At 46.1% G+C, this 15,634-nt stretch overlaps 1 protein-coding gene across 1 annotated transcript in view; it reads right to left on the reverse strand.

The window, feature by feature from the left end:
- Positions 1-2,159: 2,159 nt before the first annotated feature.
- Positions 2,160-15,634, reverse strand: part of LOC126365793 (glutamic acid-rich protein-like) — a 104,597-nt gene continuing 91,122 nt past the window's right edge. Inside the window, exon 7 of the mRNA XM_050008375.1 lies at positions 2,160-4,851. Within this exon, the coding sequence (XP_049864332.1) occupies positions 2,253-4,851 (2,599 nt within the window). The 3' untranslated portion in view covers positions 2,160-2,252. The remainder of the gene's footprint in view (positions 4,852-15,634) is intronic.

The raw sequence follows: 15,634 nt of genomic DNA on the forward strand, positions 1-15,634 counted from the left end.
GGAGGACTCTAGGGATTAAATGAAGTATTAAGGAGTATCCAAAGTGTAGAGTAGAAAATATTTAATTATAGTATACATAAGAATGTATACTGGGGTAATGAACCATGAGACCCACTCAGAAAGGATAAGCAGGGCGTACCCGGCATTTGCTAAGCATATAGGGCAGGCGTACCTACATGGAGATAGGACGACTTGTGGCCTAAAAAATAGGAATGTTTTATAAAGGGGAATAGAAAGAGGAAGTGCACTCATATGGTCAACTCACAGGCAAAGTATAGGTACTGATCCTAGCAGAAGGGGAAAGTATCATGACAGAAGTCACACATTTTAGAGGAATTGTTGTAGAAAGTATGAATTCTATGCACAACGAGCATTATTACGTTTTAAGTAAGTTTACAAGTGTCAAAAAGAACACTTTCATGTTACCCAGAGTTCCTCCAAACTACAAGAGATAATACATGAGTACATACTTAGCAAAGGTAGTACAAAAGCTGAGAACAGAAAGTAGGTTACCCATGTGTCATGGACACCTGGTGTTTACGATTGGAAAGAGAGCAGAAAAAAAGAAAAGGACAATATAGCCCTCATGATTCCTATATATTAAAAGAGGTGAGTGAAATGCTCACTTTTTGTTATCAAAGTAAAATGAAAAAACAATAGCTAAATAGTAAACAATTGATTATTCACGGTTATTGAAAGAAAAGAAATGTATACTGTTAAACTGTGAGCTGTTATTATGTGTGATATTAATGTATATAATGATTATGAATAAAATGTGGTGTGTTCGATCTGAGGGGGCGGGGGAGGGGAGATATGTAGTGATTCGAGAATTTCTGCGTAAAATCTTGAACCACTCGGCCTTCCACAGACTCGAACACACGATATTTTAGATGTGAGTGGGAAAAAGGAACCCTATCTACTGTATGTCACCTGTCTGTGTGTGCAGGTCTGAAGTTTGTTGTGAGAAAACTGTAGACACAGCGGTCGAACGGCACCGACAACTCCTTGTCGGTCGATCAATGGAAGTCATAGTGAAAGCACACGGAAGAACCAAGGAACTTCTGTGTTATCCTATGCTGTTTTGTAATGGTGACAGTTGTTAGTGACAAAAGAACAGTTCAGTTGAGAAGACGTTTTAGAGATTCTTAACTTGGACTTGGCTGAGGCAAGACATATCTGATATCTGTGACTGTTAAACTTAACTCCGTTGTAAATATAACTTAATGGTGGTGGTGGTGGTGGTGGTTAGTGTTTAACGTCTCGTCGACAACGAGGTTATTAGAGACTGAGCGCAAGCTCGGGTTAGGGAAGGATTGGGAAGGAAATCGGCCGTGCCCTTTCAAAGGAACCATCCCGGCATTTGCCTGAAACGATTTAGGGAAATCACGGAAAACCTAAATCAGGATGGCTGGAGACGGGATTGAACCGTCGTCCTCCCGAATGCGAGTCCAGTGTGCTAACCACTGCGCCACCTCTCTCGGTATAACTTAATGGTGTCTAATAGGAGACGACATAGACGACTTACAAGAAGTCAAATATTTATGTAAGAAATGACAACTTGTTCTTTATGGAAGTTGAAAAATACCAAGAGTGAACTAAAAGTATTGCTTCGAGTGCCTACTTATTTCACAAGTAGAGAGAGAGAGAGAGGGGGGGGGAGGGGGCCAACGAGAGAGAGAGAGAGAGAGAGAGAGAGAGAGAGAGAGAGAGAGAGAGTCATATATGTTCCTTTAACTAGCATCATTCTTCAGAGAAAGAGTTTTTAGAGATTCCAGTAGCCATCTAACCAGCGAAGAAGATTGACTGCACATTCACAAGTAAGTCGACTCGTGTAAAAGAAGTGGGAAAGTTGCACACATACTTCACCACTTTAAGTCGTCCAAACCGTTAGAACGGGCCACCCAACTCGCCAGATCTGAATGCAATCGAACACATCTGGGACATGATTGAACATGGCGTCAGAGCTCATTGCCCCTCCCTGGAATTTATGGTAATTAAGGTGACTTGTGTGTGCACATGTGGTGCCTCCCCCCTCCAGCGACCTACTAAGGCCTCATCTGTGCCAAAGATGGACAGCTATTGCGTAGGTGGTCATAATCTTCTGTCTTATCAGTGTACGTGCACACACACACACACACACAAGATCAATTTTATATACATAGAAGCGAGAAGTTCGTGGAATTTATTTCAGTTTTCGCGGAGCACTCAAAACATGTAATGACAAGACTAGGTTACTGAGACACAAAGCAATTTTAGTCCTCCTCTTCCTCTTCATCCTCTTCGTCATCCTCGTCATCCTCCTCGTCCTCTTCGCTGCTCCCACTCTCGTCCTCATCGCTCTCCTCCTCGGAGCCAGACTCCTCCTCCTGCTGCTGGACAGCCTCCAGCCGGCCCTTCCAGACGGCAGCTGCTGCTGCTATGTCCTCCTCAGTCTTGCACCAGTTGTAGGCTCCGCGACGCATCGTCTCCATGAAGGCGCACCACTCGGCGCGCTCCAGGTCGGCCGCCTCGCCCTCTTGGACTTCGGCATTGCGTTTAGATATGTCGCACACGGCGTCTACCGAATCGCCGATCCAGCGGGCCCATTCCTGCGCCAGTGAGACACAGCCGTCCAGCCACTGGGTGTATTCAGTGGCATCTAGCACAGGTGGTGGTTCAGGCTGCGGGATGTCCAGTTCTGGCTGCAGGTCGGCTGCCACAGCTTTGGACAGAGCGACGATGGCGTCCCGCGTCTCCTGCTGCAGTGGAATGCCGTCCTCTAATTCGGCCATCCGGCGCAGCTTACGTGCTACTGCCGCCTCCACCTTTCTACGATCTTCCGACACGTCCTCCCCGTCTCCGTCAGCGGACAAAACATCCATAGTTGGAGCACGTAATGTGAGCTTTTGCAGTACTTTGCATAATGGGACCTTGGGCATTGCCTGTTGGGGATACAGCGAGACTAGAGCACTGAGCACCGACACCCGCTTCTCGACTACAGGTTCTGGAGGAGGTGGCTCCTCGATTGGTTCCACTCTAAATCCGTCTCCTTCTGCTGTCACCACGTACGTAGTTTCAGAACCCTCTCTCTTTCCTTCTCCCTCCATAATTTCTCCCTCCTCTTCTTCTTCTTCTTCTCCTTCTTCGCCTTCTTCCTCTTCGCCTTCCTCTCCAGGCTCGCCTTCTTCTCCACCTTCTCCCTCTTCTCCCTCTGACGATTCGTCCGGAGGGCCATCTGGGGGCTCATTTGGGGGTCCAGTGGCATCTCCCTCTTGAGGGCCATCTGGCGGTTCATCTGCCGGTTCGTCTGAAGTTTCATCTGGCTGGTCGTCTGGTGGCTCTTCTTCTGGTTCTTCTGCAGTTTCCTGCTGTTGGCCTTCATCATCCACTGGTTCTTCACTTTTGGTTTTCTTTGCCTGTTTCCCTTTCTTATCTTCTGCTTCCACTTCCTCTGCACCTTTATCTTTCTTCTTTCCTTTCTTAGCATCTGTTCCTACATCTTTTTCTATAACTTTCTGCTTACTTTTCCCTTTCTTATCTTCCACTTCTACTATGTCTTCATCTGTGCCTTTCTTCTTCTTTTTTGCTTTCTTATCTTCCTGTTCTTCTACCTCTTCTTCTGCACCTTTTTTCTTCTTTTTCCCTTTCTTATCTTTCTCTTCTTCTTCTTCTACTTCTTCTTCTTCTTCTTCAGCTTTCTTCTTCTTTTTTCCTTTCTTTTCTTGCACTTCTTCTGTCTCTTCTTCTGCACCTTTCTTCTTCTTCTTCTTCTCTTTCTTATCCTCGACTTCTTCTCCCTCATCTTCAACACCTTTCTTCTTCTTTTTACCTTTCTTATCTTCCTCTTCTTCTTCCCCTTCCTCTGCAACTTTCTTTTTCTTCTTTGCTTTTTTACCTTCTGCTTCGTCTTCTTCGTCTCCAGCACCTTTCTTCTTCTTCCCTTTCTTCTCTTTTACTTCCACTTCCTCCTCTGATTCTTCTTCCAGTTCCTCTTCTTTCTTATCTTTCTTTTTCTTCGCTGTAGGCTTTGCTTCCTTTCCTTTCTTGCCTTTCTTTGTTGTTACCTCCTCTTCAGGTTCTTCTTCCTCCTCTTTCTGCTTGGCTTTCTCTTTTGGCTTGGCCTTCCCCTTCTCTTTTGCTTTCTCTTTTGCCTTACCTTTCTTCTTAGATACCCCCTCATCAGATTCTTCTTCTTCTTCGTCCTCCTCTTTCTGCTCTGCTTTCCCTTTTGGTTTAGCCTTACCTTTCTCTTTCGGTTTCTCCGCTGGCTTGGCCTTTCCCTTCGCTGGTTCTTTTTTCCCTGGCTTCTTGCCTTTCTTGATGGGTTTCTCGTCCTCAGATTCTTCCTCACTGGACTCAGAGGAGGAGCCTGAGATGCTCTGCGCGTCTTTGACGACGAGGTCGACCCAGACAGCAAGACGCTCAGAGAGCGCAACGAGCAGCTTGGCGACGCGCTGACGCTCATCGGGCTTCTTGGGTGGCTTGCCTGCAGCAGCTGCCAGTCGCTGCAGGATGGCCTTCGCCAGTTGGCGTCCGCGCTGTGTCTGCGGCCGGCCTGCCCCCACCTGCGAGCTCAGGAAACGTGAGATGTGCGCTGCAAACTTGGCCGCAAATTCCCTGCTCCACTTCTCGTTGGCTCTCGCACCCGCTGCCCTGGCTCCACTTGGCGGCTTCTTGCTGGTGACCACTTTAGGCCGCCCCTTGCCCTTTCGTTTCCTTCTGTCCCTGCCCTTCCCTTTGCGCTTGCGCTTGCCCTTTCCCTTGCCCTTACCCTTGCCTCTTCGGCGGCTGCCATCTATACGGCACCGGCACTGCTCCCGCATCTCAAGTTGCTCTCGGAGCCTTGCACGGGACACCGCTGTCATCGCCCGCCTGTCAGCAAAACAACATGTTTAGTGCTATAAGATGCCAGACACGTATAATATGCTACAAGTAGAGTTACCACATACATTCGTATCTTTATGAAATCTTTAAGATACAGGGAAGAAGTATTTTTCTAATCGGGTAACTTGCATTGTTCATCATATGTACATAATGCGCTTCAAAATACTTTTCAGAGACTTGTCCATTATCTAACATACGCTTTCCGAATTTACCTCGCGGCGCGGTTTTCGCTTTAATGACGACAACATGTTAAATATGGCATGAATGTACACATTATTCTATATTGCAAGTCAGTCCATTATCTAGACCTATATTCAAAATTCACATTACTTGGCTGCGCCAAATCACAAACCGTGTTATTATCCTGAACACAACTTCGATTACGCGCCACGATACAAATCGGGCTACAGATGGAAACAAGGTTAGAGGGGCCGTGGGAGGTGGATGCTCAATATTAAACTCTAGCTGTAAAATTCATTTCATACTTAGTACAATTACGAGTCTGATTAATGTTTCTGCAATAGTCCATACGGACAGCGGTTACGGTACTGCAGAAAAGGGGAATCAGTAGCGGCTCCCGAACAAGGTTCTTTTTTGCTTCAGTCTAATTCACATGTTGTGTGAATAATTGCAATTTATTCTGCTGTACTACACAACGCCAATATATATAAAACGTTAGGGAGTAGAGTAATTTTTACTACAGATGTAGCATATGTGCTCGTGTCCCTAAGGTACAGTGTTCAACACAAAACCTTCACACCGACCAACCACTGCCCTCGCCCACACCCTGCAGCGCTCCCAACACCTTCTCCAGTCCCATCTTGACCGATTCACCACTTGGTGCAACCAGTGGTTGCTTAAGGTCAATCCTTCCAAAACCCAGGCGATCATAGTAGCCAAAACCACCCCTTCCTTCCGCCTCCTCAATTTCTATGTCACCATCTATGGCCGTCCTACAGCCCTCACCCCCAGCCTTAAGTATCTTGGCGTCACCCTTGACCGTCGCCTTTCCTGGACCCCCCACCTCTGTACAATCCAAGCCAAGGCACGCTCCCGACTCCATCTCCTCAAGTTCCTTTCTGGCCGTACAGGGTCTGGACCCTTCCACCATCCTCCATACCTATAAATCCCTCATCCGCCCTATCCTCTGCTACACCCACCCTGCCTGGATATCTGCTCCCCCTACGTTTCACAAATCCCTTCAGATCCTAGAACGCCATGCTCTTCCCCTCGCCTATCGCATCCATCTCCCCTCCCCCACGTGGATCCTGTACGACCTTATTCCATTCCCCCACCTCCTCCTTTTCATCGAACGGATACGGATCCTCTACACCTTCCTGAAACTCGATCCTCCTCCCCCTCTCGTCTCTCCCATCCTCTCCCGCCCTCGTCCACGGCCATGTCTGTATTTCCACGTCCCACCTGCTCTCCATCTCTCCACTCTCCATACCATCTCCCAAGGTGGCTTTCACCAGCTACCCCTCCCTGATGATGCCCTCCTCCCCTCCATATACCCCTCCCACCAACTTTGGTACTCCCTCCCTCTTCCTGTGTTTGTTCCTATGGGCACCCTCTCCCCCTTCTTTCCCCCTTCCCTCCCTCCTCCCTTTCTCCCCACTCCTCCCCCGAGCTTCACCTATCCCCATACCTTCATTCCTCCTACCATCTCCTCTGCCATTGGCATCTTTGCTCTCCCCTCTCCGTCCCCACCCCCTTCTTCCCCTCTTGGCAGGTCCCAGGACTCGCACACGTTAAGTGGAGATTCGCGCGCCGGAGATCATCGCCATCAGTTTCTCGTATGTGTGCCATCGTGTTTGTGGTTTAGTGTTTTTCGCCGTCACGCTCCTTCGTTCACCTGTACCGACTAAGTCGTCAGTGTTTTACGCAGTGCCGACAGTTTTTCGTGTTTTTTCGTCGAGTGTGAACGGCTTCGTGTTATTTGTTTGTGTGTCTACTGTTTTTTGCCCCCCCCCCCCCCACTTTGTTCTGTATCTTCTATGTCTCCATTGTATTTTCTCTGTAAAACGTGTGGCTGAAGAGCAGCGTAGTGTGCTGCTGCCAGCCCACCTTGTTGTAAGGAGTCAAATAACAATAAAGAAAAAAAACGAGTAAAGCCAGCCATTCCTCAGAATTCTGCACGATTTCGCACCATTGTAGAATGCTAAAGAGTCTTGAGGAGGTGTTGTCCCCCTCTAGAGCTGTTCCAGTAGCGTTATCAGCTGGTGGTCTTGTGACAAAGAGCACGAAGTGTAGCCGTGAAGTCACGAGTTCGAGTCCACATGTTTCCCTAGTTTTTAAAGCGCATTTCTGCTAAAGTTATCAGTCTGATGGAACCTCAAACATAATATTCTTCCCTTTCTAGGCCACCAGTAAGAGCAAAAAGTTCCAGAAACAATTTTGCGAATCTGCTCGTGGCTACATCAAGACCAGAGCAGTATATGCTGGGCAGTTTACCCGCCGCACCGCTGCCACAGGCTGCCAACAACTAGTGACAACCGACGAGCCACTTCATGTCGATCGCTGTCCGATCAGGTGACCGGGGACCGGCGCTATGAGTGCATTTATCAATTGCAATTTTGTTGGTTGGGTTTGGGTTCTTTGGAAGAAGAGACCAAACAGCGAGGTCATAGGTCTCATCGGATTAGGGAAGGACGGGGAAGGAAGTCGGCCGTGTCCTTTCAAAGAAACCATCCTGGCATTTGCCTGGAGCGATTTAAGGAAATCACGGACAACCTAAATCAGGATGGCCGGATGTGGGATTGAACCGTCGTCCTCCCGAATGCGAGTCCAGGGTGCTAACCACTGTGCCACCTCGCTCGGTTGCAATTTCATTGTTTGAAGTTCTAGTATTTAGCTTGCAGTTACGTAGTGGATTTTTTTAATACTTGGAACTTAGGAACGTTGAATAAGCATTGGAAAACAGAGTTACAACTGGAATGAAGTCTCAGGTTTGCGACATAAAATTCGCTTTGGGTTTAATAGAGGAGGCGAAGGCACTGGTGGCAGCTATAATCCTATGTATTGAGTGTGTGGGCGAATGATTTCAGACAAACCAGGTAAGGAAAGGATTTTCTTGTTTCAAGAAAGATTTTCCTGGAATAAATGTGTTTCAGCATCGCGCCCTGCCAACAACAGTGGCAATACTAAAAAATGCAATACTTGAGAGGTCAAATTACAGAAATCGTTCTATAAAACTTACACTGAAATAGTATAAGCACTCCGTTTTCAGGCCACGAGTCGCCTACCGGGACCATCCGGCCGGGGATGGTCCCGGTGGGGGAAGCGGATAGGAGGGGCGTGGGGTCAGCACACCAAGATTAGTCGCAGGGGCAGTATTGTCTCCATGTTCCTACATTTTCCCAGTGCCGAAACTGACCTTCCCTGAGGTCAGCTACCGCCGGTTTTTTTCAAAAAATGGTTCAAATGGCTCTGCGCACTATGGGACTTAACATCCTAGGTCATCAGCCCCCAGAACTCAGAACTACTTAAACCTAACTAGCCTAAGGACATCACACACATGCATGCCCGAGGCAGGATTCGAACCTGCGATTGTAGCAGTCCTGCGGTTCCGGACTGAGCGCCTAGAACCACGAGACCACCGCGGCCGGCTCTCTTCGCTCTATACCCGACCACTTTGCCTCAGAGCTAGAGATGAACAGTGGTATGCGTCTCCCCCTTGTTGTCACAGTGCTATCTAGAACAGATAAATCGCAATGTAAAATACGGGATTAGTTGCACTTTTGTAGTGGAACGTCTTTCCAGGACTCAAAATCATAAATTGTCAACCTTATGTCACACATCCAGTGAAACTCACTCTGGTTATTCCATAGAAATGTTACTCGCTTTCCTGTAACTATGTTGAGGAACTCCCATGTTGTTACTAATAATACTCACATGCACCAACTGCAAAATAAAGATCATAAGTCAATAGTTGTCACAGTTATTGGTGCTTTACTGTCTTGGGCGTACTGAAAACTAAAAAGCCCAATCACCAGCAGGGATTCCCTTTTTTGGAGTGTTCCAGTGACGATACTGTAACATTTAAGAGAAGATCACACAACGAAAAGAGCACGTCAAAAGAATGCAAAATCCCCAAGATTGGCAAAGTTTTTTTGCAGAAGTTCGAAGTAAAGAGCGTGCTTCAATGCGAGATCTTTTAATAATTTCCACAACGAAACTCTCTCTCGGAATCTGCCAGAAAACCCAATGACATTTTGGTCATATATAAAGCACACCAGTGGTAAGACGCAGTCAATACCTACCCTTTGCTGGCCGAGCGGTTCTAGGCGCTTCAGTCTGGAACCGCGAGATCGCAACGGTCTCAGGTTCGAATCCTGCCTCGGGCATGGATGTGCGTGGCGTCCTTAGGTTAGTTAGGTTGAAGTAGTTCTAAGTTCTAGGGGACTGGTGACCTCAGATGTTAAGTCCCATAGTGCTCAGAGCCATTTGAACCTACCCTGTGCGATAACAACGGTGAAGTCACTGAAGAAAGTGCCACTAAAGCAGAGTTATTAAACATGGTTTTCCGGAACCCCTTCACCAAAGAAGACGAAGTAAACATTCCTGAATTCCAATCAAGAACAACTGCGGAGATGAGAAACATAGAAGTAGATATCCTCGGTGCCGCAAAGCAGCTTAAATCACTTAATAAAGGTGGTGGTGATTAGTGTTTAACCTCCCGTCGACAACGAGGTCGTTAGAGGCCGAGCGCAAGCTCGGGTTAGGGAAGGATTGGGAAGGAAATCGGCCGTGCCCTTTCAAAGGAACCATCCCGGCATTTGCCTGAAACGATTTAGGGAAGTCACGGAAAACCTAAATCAGGATGGCTGGAGACGGGATTGAACTGTCGTCCTCCCGAATGCGAGTCCAGTGTACTAACCACTGCGACTTAATAAAGGCAAGGCCTCCAGTCCAGATTGTATACGAGTCAGGTTCCTTTCAGAGTGTGCTGATACAATAGATCCATATGTAGCAATTATAATGCTCGCTGATAGAAAGATCCGTACCTAAAGACACCATTTCTTTTTCCTTTATTGAGTTTCGATTCCCCCTAAGGGAGCGGGCTGGCAGCAGTGCAATATGCCGCTCTTCAGCCTACAGAATTTGTTTTAAGAAGAGGAAGATAATAAATAATAAAAACAGGCGATAAAATCGGCGACTTAAATGGTAACATGGCGGAAAAATCGTGAAACTTAAAACATAGAAACATAGGGGTGATGATGCTAATAAAATACATATGAAGCAGACAGGTAAAATAATAGACAGACAATTAAAAAAAAAACACGGCGACAGTCTGGTTTCTGTTCGCAAGAGATATAAAATTCACACCCAGCGACAGCATGATTTCTGTTCGCAACACTTAGGAAAGACGAACAACACTGAACATTCACTTGAACACTGCACTAAAAAGTTGGCAAATACTCGTATGACATACCATAATCGAGGGCAGGTGGGGGGAACCTGGACAAATGATGGGAAAATAAAAGGGGGGAAAGAGAGGAAAAACGAAAGGGGAGGGGGGGAAGACACCATATTTAGCAATTATACAGGGTGTTAGAAAAAGGTATGCCAAATTTTCAGGAAACATTCCTCACACACAAAGAAAGAAAATATGTTATGTGGACATGTGTCCGGAAACGCTTACTTTTCATGTTACAGCTCATTTTATTACTTCTCTTCAAATCACATTAATCATGGAATGGAAACACACAGCAACAGAACGTACCAGCGTGACTTCAAACACTTTGTTACAGGAAATGTTCAAAATGTCCTCAATTAGCGAGGATACATGCATCCACCCTCCGTCGCATGGAATCCCTGATGCGCTGATGCAGCCCTGGAGAATGGCGTATTGTATCACAGCCGTCCACAATACGAGCACGAAGAGTCTCTGCATTTGGTACCGGGGTTGCGTAGACAAGAGCTTTCAAATGCCCCCATAAATGAAAGTCAAGAGGGTTGAGGTTAGGAGAGCGTGGAGGCCATGGAATTGGTTCGCCTCTACCAATCCATCGGTCACCGAATCTGTTGTTGGGAAGCGTACGAACACTTCGACTGAAACGTGCAGGAGCTCCATCGTGCATGAACCACATGTTGTGTCGTACTTGTCAAGGCACATGTTCTAGCAGCACAGGTAGAGTATCCCGTATGAAATTATGATAACGTGTTTCATTGAGCGTAGGTGGAAGAACGTGGGGCCCAATCAAGACATCACCAACAATGCCTGCCCAAAAGTTCACAGAAAATCTGTGTTGATGACGTGACTGCACAATTGCGTTCGGACTCTCGTCAGCCCACAAATGTTGATTGTGAAAATTTACAATTTGATCACGTTGGAATGCAGCCTCATCCGTAAAGAGAACATTTGCACTGAAATGAGGATTGACACATTGTTGGATGAACCATTCGCAGAAGTGTACCCGTGGAGTCCAATCAGCTGCTGATAGTGCCTGCACACGCTGTACATAGTACGGAAACAACTGGTTCTCCCGTAGCACTCTCCATACAGTGACGTGGTCAACGTTACCTTGTACAGCAGCAGCTTCTCTGACGCTGACATCAGGGTTATCATCAACTGCACGAAGAATTGCCTCGTCCATTGCAGGTGTCCTCGTCGTTCTAGGTCTTCCCCAGTCGCGAGTCATAGGCTGGAATGTTCCGTGCTCCCTAAGACGCCGATCAATTGCTTCGAACGTCTTCCTGTCGGGATACCTTCGTTCTGGAAATCAGTCTCGATACCAACGTACCGCGCCAAGGCTATTGCCCCGTGCTGATCCATACAACAAATGAGCATCTGCCAACTCCGCATTTGTAAACATTGCACCGACAGCAAAACCACGTTCGTGATGAACACTAACCCGTTGATGCTACGTACTGATGTACTTGATGCTAGTACTGTAGAGCAATGAGTCGCATGTCAACACAAACACCGAAGTCAACATTACCTTCCTTCAATTGGGCAAACTGGCAGTGAATCGAGGAAGTACAGTACATACTGACGAAACTAAAATGAGCTCTAACATGGAAATTAAGCGTTTCCTGACACATGTCCACATAACATCTTTTCTTTATTTGTGTGTGAGGAATGTTTCCTGAAAGTTTGGCCGTACCTTTTTGTAAGACCCTGTATACAAACGATCGCCCACAGAAAGTTCCGAACCTGAAGACTGGAAAACTGCTCAAGTCACACCAATACCCAAAAAGGGAAGTAGTAGTAACCCGCTCAATTACAGGCCCATATCACTAACGTCGATTTGCAGTAGGGTTTTGGAACATATACTGTGTTCGAACATTATGAATTATAAGGTTCATTGAAATGAAACCTGGTCAGTGCGTCTACCTTTGCCTTACACGCAAGGTGGCACCACGTAACTGCTCGTATGGTGGCGCCATGTATTGGCAGAGAGACTGAAGCGTGCGCACCGTTTGATGTTGCATAGCGCCAATGTGGTTTCACGCCGAAGAGAAGGTGGTTACACAAGTTGTCGTCCACTACAGAACATGCAGGCGAGTAAGCAGAAACAACGAGGAGTGATTACATTTTTGACGGTGGAGGGAGTTGGAGGCCGCCAAATGTATAGACGGATGAAGTCTGTGAACGGTGCGTACAGTCTGAGTGGATGAAGTGTTGTGGAACGACGCACGCGATTCCTAGAGCGGCCGAGTCACTCGAAGACGACGCTCGTCCTGGACAAGCTCATCGTGTCATCACATCGGAAATGGTTGCGGAAATGAATGCTTTAGTCTTGGACGACTGCACAATCATCTTGGACGAGAACCATCGGTTACTGGATATTAGCGTGGGCACCGCCCACCCCACAATGCATCAACACTGGAACTTCTGAAAAATCTTTGAACAGGGGTTTCGTACCAACCGACCTCCGAACAGCCCAATACTTGAATGGTGCTGTGTTTGAGTCATCCGTAACGGTATCATGAGGAGGAATACGGCTTATGCCAACAAATGCACACTCGTATTACAGATACATCATGTTTTAATAAAGTAGATTTTCATTACAAGGTTATTGTGTTATGTTGTATTTCATTTGTATTAGTATAGTTCATATTTTAATATAAATTTGCATCAATTTATTGAACCCAGTGCTAGAAGTTGGAAAGCTATTAATCATCAACAATACAGTGTGTCATAAGAGGATGGTCAATATTCAGGAATATGGCAGGAACGATCATTTTAAGAAAGAAAGTCTGGTAGGCACAAGCTGTAACATGCATACATTAAGAGGCCTTCTTTATCTTCCATATTGTGAAACAAATCTCTTCTACTGCAATGTCTTTGCTTTCCATATTGTGCAAGGTTGTAGTATGGACCGAAAGAAGAAAAAAAACGGAAGACATGAGCTCTAAAGAGCATACGTTAAGGACTATGAGCACTTGTTCAGCTTCACCTCTGTGGAACACATCTCTTCTACCAAACAAACGTTCATCGATCTTAAGGTAAGCTCCACAGAGCCCATATTTACTAGACGTTTTTGCTTTGAATGATCATTGCTGTTATATCCCTGAGTATTTACCATCACTTCTGGTACACCCTGTATAATGTTTCACATGATCTAAAACAGTCTAAAAATGCTTTTGTAGTTTACTGATTTTGCGCCAGTAGAAACCTACTACATCTGAATTAAAGATGTCATCAAACTAGGTTTGAACTCCTTTTCGTCTGGAAAGAAAGTTTCTTGACGGTTGTTCGATAAGGAGAGAGAAAGATAAACATTTGTGGGCATAAGGTCAGAAGATTAAGTGCTTGAGGTATGGCTTCACAATCAAACTCCTGGATAGTTTTGTTTGTGACATCAGGAAAGCGCATTATCGTCTAGTATCAAAATACGGGTCATTTCTGTCGGTCGTTTTCCTTACAATGCGCCGAGATGTACGTCAATGTTGACAACTAATACGAGCTGCCATTGAAAAAACTCTTGGGAGGTGTTCGTAGCACACAAAACACTTTTTCAGCCACCATATGAAATATATTATTTAATTCTTCATAGTTTCCCGGCGATCTGTTTACATCTTGAGGTGTCAGGTATTCTGCTGGATATCACTTGCACTTGCAAGATGTTTTTGCAAGACAACAAGATAAGTAGTCGAAATATCGTGCAAGAGCTGCGTTGATATCCGGAAAGATACCCGATGCCTCAAGAGCTCGAAAAATGTTATGTTGACAGTGTCCTTTGCTCGATTAGATGTCTTTTATTAGGACTCAGACGTCCACGTCTTGTTAAGAAGTTAACATAAGCTCATCATACCTCGTCACCAGTAACAATATTGAATAGGAATGCAAATAAGCGAAGTGAAGCTGTTCAGGAAAATGTGCAGAAATATTCAGCCGTTTAATTTTGGTATCTTTGAATTAAGAGCATGTAGTACTCCTAAACCCGACTTCTGAACCTTGCCTATTGAATGCAAATGTTGCACGACGGTTAAATGATCACAGTACACCTCATATCGCACCGTGGCAAGGAATGCGACAAATGTCAGTATACGGTAATTTGTCACTGAATAATACTTGAGCAGTGTCACAACCCCTCGAAAAATGTAATAGAATTTACTGCCAACAGTACTTAAATTTTAAGCAAGCGTATAGTGTTTCAGTGGGGCAATGGCCTTGCCGCAGTGGCTACAACGGCTCCCGTGGGATCACCGAAGTTAAGCGCTGTCGGTCGTGGTCGGCACTTGGATGGGTAACCATCCAGGGCGCCATGCGCTGTTGACATTTTTCGGGGTGCACTCAGCCTCATGATGCCAATTGAGGAGCTATTCCACCGAATAGTAGCGTTTAAAGCTTTCCCGGCGTACTGATTGTTCCATAAAAACACAGGATAACGGCCGGATATCAGTGTTCTTATGTTACGAATAGTAGCTGCTTCGCTCAAGAATATTATCTTACGACCGGGAGAGCGGTGTGCTCAACCCACGCCCCTCCTATCCGCATCCTCCTCCGAGGATGACACGGCGGTCGGATGGTCCCGATAGGCCACTCGTGGCCTGGAGACGGAGTGCTTATACTATTTCAGTAAGTTGATATTTCTCTCAAGTATTGCATTTTTGAGTTTTGTCACTGTTGTTGGCAGGGCGCGATGTTGAAACACATCTATTCCGGGACAGTCTTTCTTGAAACAAGAAAATCGTTTCCTTACCTGTTTTGTCTGAAATCGCTCGCCTACACACTTAATACATAGGATTCTAGCTGCCACCAGTGCTTTCGCCTCCTCTATTAAACCCAAAGCGAAAAGTAGGTCGCAAATGTGAGACTTCATTCCAGTTGTGACTCTATTTTACAACACTTATTCAACGTTCATAAGTTCCAAGTATGAAAAACTCCACTACATAGCTGCAAGCTAAATACTAGAACTTCAAACAACAAAATTAAATGCACTCATAGCGCTGGCGCCCGGTCACCTGGTCGGACAGTGTTCAACATGAAATGGTGAGTAGCTTGTCGCTGGTTGTTGGCAGCCTGTGGCCGCGGTGCGGCGGGTAAACTGCCCGGCGTATACTGCTCTGATCTTGACATAGCCACGAGCAGATTCGCAAAATTGTTTCTGGAAGTTTTTGATCTTACTGGTGGGTTAGAAAGTGAAACATCTTATGTTTGAGGCTCCTTCAGACTGATAACTTTAGCAGAAATGCGGTTTAAAAACTAGGGAAACATTTGGAGGCGAACTCGCGACTTCGTAGCTACATTTCGCGAGTCTTACCGCTAGACCAGGAGCTCATACACCATGGAAACAGCTTTAGAGAGAGACAACATTTC

This window comes from Schistocerca gregaria, chromosome 4, assembly GCF_023897955.1.
Source record: "Schistocerca gregaria isolate iqSchGreg1 chromosome 4, iqSchGreg1.2, whole genome shotgun sequence".
Lineage (NCBI taxonomy): Eukaryota > Metazoa > Arthropoda > Insecta > Orthoptera > Acrididae > Schistocerca > Schistocerca gregaria.